Here is a 9117-nt window from a genome sequence, read left to right as displayed (position 1 = left end):
ATCCCTCGTCGTCCCTAGTCCCACCCAGAGCCCACACCCATCGCTGGAGCCCTTCACACACTTCAACTCCGTGAACATTCATGGCCCTCCATATAATTTCCATATCCTCGTATGGCCCTCAGGCCAAAAAGTTTGCCCACCCCTGCTTTAACTATTTAAATATTCTTGCATATAAACCAAAATAAATTCAGTCTAAATTAAGAATTATCAAAGATAAATTAAGCTTGAGTAACTCATGACTTGTGTTAGTTATGTGAAATAGCCTGCCATATTACTTTGTACAGTCAGGGCTTTAGTTAGGGAATGTTCATCTACATACTACAAACTGAAATCATGTTTCTTAATTCAGTTATATTGGTTGCATATACAAGTGATGCTAGTAAAGAATCTTTTACAACATTTCCTTATGGATTAGTATGTGATAATTTACCACAATCACTACTAAGCTACAGAATGGAGCTATTCGTATTCAGATTGCTGGTGGTGCAGTCTTTCCTGTAAAATGCTTAAACATCAAGTGTCATTCTTCAGTCAAGATTAAGTACGGTATCCCAATTAAATTCCAAATGAGTACTCAGCCTGCCTGTAGATTGTCCTCATAGCCCTCAAACAGATAAAAGCAGTCTTCATCTGAAGTAGTGCTACATAATATTTTATACGTTCCAGCACAGAAGTGATGTTTTACAGGATAAGGGCTTTAAGCAACTTTACTCAAGTGGGAGTGATATTAAGGCAAATATGTTTTGCAACTCTAAAAGCTCTTTAGGGAACAATAACTCCATGGTAGGGACCAGGAGTTGTGTCCTGCAAAAAGTACCAGTGTTTAATTTCATTTAAGAACTTCTGATAGTACAGATTTTTCCAGTGAATTGCATATACACTGTAGTACACATATACAGAGTTGTGTTATGTAGGACAAATGATTTAAAAAGAGCTAAAAGATGGTTTAGACTAAGTCAGATAACTCTCCTTTAGAGTTCACTGCTGACTTGGCAGAAGACTGGTGAAAGGTGAAAAACCAATCCGGAGCCTTCAGTTCAAATTTCTATTTTTGCACCCAAATCTACACCCTTAAAACCATATTTGTTTCACTTAAACCTTCAGTTATTGCAAATCAAAGCCTTATGCCAAATAAACATGTTAGTCTTTAAGATGCCACAAGACTCATTTTTGCTGAAACAGACTAACACCCCTCTGAAACTTAGTTTTACTGTGACATCCCAGAAGGTTATGGACAAGTCTCTGCTACTTCTGTTCCCACCAGTATACACTAACAAGTGATATCAAATAAATAATATATTTTAATCAGAGAGCAAGTATAAAGAATAATAGCCATTAGTGAGCTTTACTTTTCTAAGCTCTGTACAACATTTACTGATCCCTAAAACCAGATCAGTAAAGTACTGTAAATAAGTATTCATCTTAGTTTCACAGCAGGGGAAAAGACTTACTAAATTACTTGACTATAGCCACACAGCAAATCAGTGGCACTGCAAAGATTAGAATTCCCAAGTGCCTACTCACAGTCCTCTTCTAAATTCAATGATCTAAATTGTCTCCACTTCTGTTACTCATACAAACCATTTACCTCTTCAAACCAGTGAGGATAGCAAATCCATGTAAAGTTGAAGTGTGTCCATTTTAAGGCAAATTTTGACTCTAACAAAGGTATCAACCTAGAATGCCATAAAGTGGTTTACGTAAAAAGATTATTTTTAAAAGTTTATTTCCTTAGAGATATCTGGATTACGTGATTTAAAACCAATCATTCTAACTCTCTCAACTCTGAGAAGGTTTGGAATAAAGCCTTCAGCATTTCTACACAATAATAATCAGTAGAATCTAGCATAACTACCTTCTTTGAGGAGCTTTAGGACAAGAAAGTTTTCTAGGAGGCTTTCATATTGTATAAGTGAAACAGCATGGGGGTTCATATTAGGGATGCTAAATTAGATTAATCAACTAATCGAATAGTCGATGGATTTTCCATCAACTAGTTGATACGGGTGCTTCCACTCTGAAATGCAGCAAAAGCCTGCCCAGCTCTTACTACAGTTCTAAGGCAAAAGTGCCATGCGGTGTTCTACCTTTGAAACATATGAGTCCCTCCTGGGGCTCTTGTACATTTCAAAGCAGAAGCGCTGCACAGAGCCCGGGGTCAGCGGAGGGCTCACTGCAGGCTCCGTGCAGTGTTTCAATCTTATACATTTCAAAGATTTGTTTCCTTAGAGATATCTGGATTATGTGAAATAATAAAGCGCTGTAAAACTTAAAACAAAAATTGAGTTGTCTCCAAATTTCAGTTGTGTTGACGTAATCCCCAGACTTCTCTCGAGTACCCCTGAGGGTACTTGTCCCACTGGTTGAGAAACACTGGGATAGCTCACACACTAGTTGACTAGTTGCTTCCCCTCCACTTGCTGCCTCTATCAGAAAGAGGCAGCAAGCGGAAGGGGGGGAGGGAGCGGGGGAGAGAAGCTAACAGGTTGCTGGGAGGAGCTGGCTTAAAAGCTGGTTGCCCCCAGTTCCAGCTCCGTTGTAGGGGTCAGGGATACAGCCCTCAGGGGTACTCGAGAGAAGTCTGGGGGTTACGTCAACACAACTGAAATTTGGAGACAACTCAATTTTTGTTTTAAGTTTTACAGCGCTTTATTATTTTTGTACTTTTTACACCCAAAAATTTCATCGCCCACCCGGCTATGATTAAGTTGTTTAAACAAATATGTTGCAATGGTAGAAAAAAAATGTGTGTCTGAAAACTGTAAGTAGTGGGGGTACTTTTTTGGGGGAAGGAGGGGAAAAATGGGTACTTTATAGAAAAAGGTTGAGAAACACTGGACTATCTGATAAGCTTTTGCTTATCAGAGAGTTGACTAGTCGCTTATATCCCTAGTTCATACATCTTGCAAGCATAAATGGCATGACTTGCAGGATAAACAATTGAAATTTACAGGCATGTATCTATTTTTCTATTACTGAACTTGTGAAGTTTCTAGTCTCAGTAAACTGAAGACGATGAGCCCATGCAAGAGGGTCTCAAATTACAAAGATGTGCCAGAAGAGCTCTCTCCTATTTACAGGAGAGAGAGTTTGTTACACTAGAGAAATCCAACAGGTGGCAAACATCTATCCAGATTCTGAGCATAGCATTTGCTGCTGTAGGCCAGTCTATATTATGGAGGAGCAAGTTTTCAGGTGGGTCCCTGGCTTGGGAATGACCAAAAACATCCCTCCCCATATATATTAGTTGGTTCTCCCTAACTCTTGTATGTGTATTTCTTTCTCTCTCTCCCTCTCCCCCTATATATATATATATAAGTTGTTTATACAAATATGTTGCAATGGTAAAAAAAATGGTATATATATAGGGGGAGGGGGAGAGAGAGAGAAAGAAACACACATACAAGAGTTAGGAGGAAAATTTTTAAAAAGTGAATAACTAAAAAAGGAAGAAAATAAATATGAGAAACTACAGAAGCAGTAATACAGGAAAAAAAAGCTACCTAGAAGCATTAGCAAATCAGATATTGCAACAAAAGGGCCAACATAGTTTTCCGCTACACTGGTTTCACATCATAGAGCATGAGAGGTGATACTTCTACTAAAGTTGTATTCAAGGCAACTGTGTCTGGAATACATCATCTACTTGCAGCCACCTCATTAGCAAACCATATGAACTGCCTGCATGCAGTTCATAAAAAAGCAAAAAGAAGTGAGTTGGGGCTGGAGCACTTGACTTGCATTGCAAAAAGACTGGAATAGAAGAGCTCAACATATACAGGCTGGCTAAGAGACATCAAAAAAGGGACTAGGTAATAATGCATAGTAGAAAATAAAGCACGATTAGAGGAAATAAAGAAAAGAAGAGTCTACTCCATGATACACAGAGAGAAAATGATACACTTCCCAACTGTGAAATCTATTAGAGGCTATGGAATAACCAACCAATCAGCAGAAGGGGTGAAATCCTCTCTATTGGAATATTTGAAACTAGAAGCTAACATGAAAACAATCCTGTATTTGTGGGGACAGTCTATATCAGGGTGGGCAATTTTTGCAGATGGGGCCACTCTAAGAATATTGGTAAATGGTCACACACTGCCCTTTATTATATTAATGGAGGGGGTGTGGGACAGAGTTTGGGTGCAGGAAGGAGCTCCAGGCAGGTACTGGGATGCAGGCAGTGGGAAGGAGTGTGGGTCCAGGAGGGGGTTCTGTTCTGGGGCAAGAAGGGTGCAGAAGTGAGTACAAAGTGCAGACTTTGGCTCTGGGTAAGAGACGCTTACCACAGGTGCCTCCCAGCCTGCAGCACAGTGGGGCACTCAGACAGGCAAGCGGCCAGCATGCCATGGCAGACCCACGCCACTCAAAGTGGTCAGCTACTGCTGGCATATGTATCCCTGCACGCCTCTTATGATCGGGAAGCAGATTTCCCCATGCCCACAAAAACCATCCCCACAGCTCTCACTGGCTGGAAGCTGGCCAATGGGAGCTGTGAAGCTGGTACTGAAGGCGGGGCAGTGTGCCGAGACATGTTCCCTCCACCGCTCCAACAAAGGGAGTGCAGAGACACTCTTGCCAGCAGCAGCTAGCCATGATGCTTCCAAGACTGCCTGATCACTCTCTTGGGCCAAAAAAACATTTTCCTCCAGCCCCGGCCTCGGGGGTCATGGCAGGCTAGATCCAGCCTTAGGTCCATATTTTGCCCTCGCCTGCTCTGTATCATCAAGTAGGTTTTTTCCATCACCGATTTATGTATTTGTCTGGAAAACACTAGCATTAACTTTGTAATAGTTTGAGGGGGAAATACTCAACTTCCTGAAATATTTCATTACAATAAAAGCTAATGTTTTCATCAAAGAAGGATAGCTTGATTTTTCAAGTTCATGTGCTTAGCAGATTTTTCATTAATAGCAGCATATGTGTTCATAATGGCTGTAGTTTTTCCATTTCAGTGAGCTTAATTATCATACTTACTGAAAAATCCAAGGTACATGTTCTTGGATAACCTGGGATTCCTGGACTGAAACGCCAAACTGTTTCCAGGTGATTGAATAGTTTCCCATCTGTGCAAGATGCCTAGAAGAAAGATGAAGAGTTAAGCTAAAACTAAGCTTGTGTACATTAGGTATACAAGGACAAAGTCTTTTTTTTTTTTTGGAAGCTGGTCCTGAGAAAATTAATGTTTTCACATTTCACTACATATTAAAGGGCCCAGTGCAGCTAAGAATTCCTCTTGCATTAAAGTCAATATAAGACCAGTTTACCTAAAGTATTTCCAATCAAATTATCTGCATAAGAAGTAATTCTTAGGTGGAAAAAATTGGATGTGAAGGGGTATAATTTCTGTTCTCATATCCACACAACAGATTTAAGACCTGGTTCAGAAAGCAAAGATAGATATATGTAGGACAAGCAGAATAATGCCCTAGTATTATACATTGCAATTATTTAGTTCTATTGTGCTGTAAGTACCATAGTTTTAATGAAGTATATTAATATTTAAACTTTACTATTTCTTATGTATAAAATATATGCATTGAAATGCCTCCAATATTTCTCATCACACCATATAAGTGATCTTAATTTGTAGATATTGTCTTTTGATGCTAACTAGTATTAGTGCCTAAAAGTTAAGCTACTGGTTGGTGCTGGCTTCATAAACTCCTCTGAGATTGGAAGATCAACGTAGCCCTTATTTTCACTCATTCTTCTTGCTATCCAAACCAGATTTTGGGCTGATCATACTTCCAGCAGAGAAGGACTGAACAATGCTCTTTCTTCACGAAAAATGCTAGGGATGTAATAGTGCAGTCAGTTAATCATTTAAACTGATAAGCAAAGACTTTTCGGTTAATGCTACTGACTACACACATCCTCCCTTTCCCCTCCTGCAGCTCTGAGCCAGCAGCTCGGCTCAGTCCTGGCTCATGCTGGGACCTGGGAGATACACTGGCTGAGGCTCTGCATGAAAATAATTCAGGAGCCAGCAAGCAGGCAGCCCACCTCTGTTCCGGCTTGTGCTGGTTCCCAGGAGCAACCCCTCCAAGACTGCTCAGCAATAATACTTTCCTTCCAGAGCCACAGCGGGGGTAGCTCCCGGGATCTTGTGCAAGCCAGGACTGCCTGCCCACAGGCTTCACAATGACTTTCCCTGCAGAGCTGCACAGGGACTAGCTCCTGGAACCTGGTGCAAACGCCTAGGACCTGGCGTGAGTTGGGACTAACTGGTCTGCCGGCACCTACATTACTTTTCATAGTGATAGAGATGTAGCCGTGTTAGTCTGGTGTAGCTGAAACAAAAAACAGGACTATGTAGCACTTTAAAGACTAACAAGAGGTGATAATTGGAGAAGCTATCTTTGTAATGGGTAAGATAATTAGCGTCTTTATTCAAACTTGAGTGTAAAGTGTCGAATTGAAGCATGAATGACAGTTCAGAGGATTCTCTTTCAAGTGAAGTCTTAAAAGGCCTTTGAAGCAGGATGCAGGTAATCAAGTCCTTGAGACAATGTCCTTTCTGGTTGAAATGGCAAGAAACTGTTTTTTCTTTGTGATCCTGTCTAATATCTGTTTTGTGGGCATTGATCCTTTGGCGAAGTGTCTGAGATGTTTGTCCAATGTACGTAGCAGACGGACACTTTCGGCACATGATAGCATAGATTATATTTCTGGATGGGCAGGAATATGTGTTCTTGATCTTGTAACTCACTTAGAAAGGACATTGTCTCAACGACTTGATTACCTGCATCCTGCTTCAAAGGCCTTTTAAGACTTCACTTGAAAGAGAATCCTCTGAACTGTCATTCATGCTTCAATTCGACACTTTACACTCAAGTTTGAATAAAGACGCTAATTATCTTACCCATTACAAAGATAGCTTCTCCAATTATCACCTCTAATATCATTAGCTCACAGACATTTACCTCCCCCCATCCCCCTTCTGTTCCGAAATTTGATTTGTCCTTTTCATATGTGTTCTTTTTTTAATTGTACCCTTAGGTATATATGGTTGTGACAATTTTCTTCCACTCTTTGATCTGAGGAAGTGGGTCTGGCCTATGAAAGCTCATCACCTATTAAACCATCTTGTTAGTCTTTAAAGGTGTTACTTTTCATATAGAGCCACAGTGGAGATAGCTCCCGGGATCTGGCATGAACCAGGACTGAGTGCTTGCAGCGTTACTCCTTATCGATTAATCACGTAGTCAATAGGGATGTTAGAGACTGAGTAGGCAACAACCCGATAAGCATATGCTTATCAAATAGTCAAGTCACTACTCAACTAGTTGCTTCCCCTCCCTTGCTGCCTCTATCTGATAGAGGCAGCAAGGGGGAGGAAGGGGGAGCAGGAGCCAGTGCTGGGGAGAGCCAGCTTAAAAGCCAGTCCGTCCGTCCCCCCCCCCAGCACCATCTCCGCGGAGGGGTAGAGGAGGAAGAGGCACAGCAGGGGACTGGGTAGAGCCAGGAATCATCTGATTCCCAGCTCACGCCAGGTCCCAGATGCTGTGCCTCTGCTTTTTAAATGGAGTAAGAGCCACCCAGCTCTTATTCCACTTTATGGAAAGAGCTGCAGTGGAGTTAGCTCCCAGGGTGGAGAGCTAAACCCTGGCTGTGGCTCTGCAGTTTCCCCTCTTAACTAGTCGATGGAAATTCCATCGACTACTCGATTAGCTGATTAAACACAATTTTAGCATTCCTAGTAGTCAACAAAAATTTTGTCAACTACATGATTAACAAATTACATGCTTCTTAACATCCCTACCAAATACTGCTCCTCAATTAACATGGAATTTCTTGAAAAAAAATTATGATTCCTTCTCAGCCCTGGAAAACAACATGCTGCCATTGCAAGTCTTCAATAGATGCATCAACATAAGAATCTTTTCCTTCACATCTCCCACTGTTGATACCAATGACTGAACTTTCTCAACAGCAACAATGGTGTTGAGGTGCTGCTGGTGTTTTTGCTACCATAATAACATACAGAATACCAGCTGCCTTGTCTACATTACCATTCCCAAATTGCCAACACTGATGGATCGCAACAATGAATCATTTTAGAAAAAACAAAATCTGGTATAGACAAAGATGGGGGGGAGAGGGGAAAATCACTCTCAGACCTAATACCAAAGAAAGATTTCTCTCCCCACCACCATTAGAGGTGAAATATTCTAGTCTTCTCCAAGACAAGATATGTTCTTTTAAGGTGAGCTAAAAGCAAAGACATAGTTGACGAGCAGCCTGATACCTACATTCACAGTTAGGTCAAGAGCCACTCCATGCTCCATGTAGGAAAATGGTAAGGACAGAGTCCAGTCAGTATGTGAATCCTGAATTTTTACTGTAACTGTTCAACTGTCTCAGGTCGATGAGAAAGAACCCCTTTCTCTCCTCCTCCCCCCCACCCCTCTGACCCGAATGAGAAAATTCCTTAAAACAAGGCCCTTCTTCCACTGTACAGCCTTGGTATTTTAATTTCCCATATTGAAAAAATCCATTTCTGCTCTGAGCAGTGTTTGAAATGGGAAGTTACCAGAAAGAATGAAGATGGGAGAAAGTGTAGAATTTGACTGAGTATCTGACCAATTATCTTTGACACCGGCTATCAGTGTTAATCCTACTCCATGCTGCAAGAAAATGGACTAGATGTCACAAAGTGAAGGAAAGGTGCAAGACGGAAATGTGTAAAAGAACTGGAGATTAGGGTTCCAAGCAGGGTTCCCTGTAAGGGCCACACCTGCGTGGGCTTGCACCAAGGATTTCATTCCTGCCCACCTCCTCAGCAGAGCCATGCAGCTGCAGTCCCAGCAGCTCTGTGGGCAGGGCTGTGGCCGCATGGTGGGTGACTGCCCACCCCAGGAGCAGCTGGGCAGCCACCACGCAGCCTGAGGGGACAGGGTGATGCTAGGAGAGGAGAGGAGAGGGGCAAGAGGAAGGAAGAGGAGAGGGGAGGAGTGGGTGCTGGGAGAAGAGGGGTTGAAAGGAGGGGTGGGCATGAGAAAGGAAGGGGTTGGAGAAAGTCATGTGTGAGGGTGCAAAAGAGTGTGAGAAGAACTGGGGCAGAGGCTGGTGAAGGGTAGGCACCAGGGAGGAAAAGGGCAAGGCGGAGCAGGT

General features: G+C 42.0%; 1 protein-coding gene across 2 annotated transcripts in view; it reads right to left on the bottom strand.

Moving 5' to 3' along the window:
• The window catches only part of COQ10B (coenzyme Q10B), a 33367-nt gene that overhangs the window by 5616 nt on the left and 18634 nt on the right, over positions 1–9117 (bottom strand). For both annotated transcript variants that reach the window (XM_075934251.2, XM_075934252.2), the window contains one exon: positions 4978–5079. In XM_075934251.2, coding sequence (XP_075790366.1) covers positions 4978–5079 — 102 coding nt within the window. The remainder of the gene's footprint in view (positions 1–4977; positions 5080–9117) is intronic.

Source organism: Pelodiscus sinensis, chromosome 7, assembly GCF_052426305.1.
Source record: "Pelodiscus sinensis isolate ZL-2025 chromosome 7, ASM5242630v1, whole genome shotgun sequence".
Classification (NCBI taxonomy): Eukaryota; Metazoa; Chordata; order Testudines; family Trionychidae; genus Pelodiscus; species Pelodiscus sinensis.
This window is presented reverse-complemented; position numbering and strand designations above follow the sequence as displayed.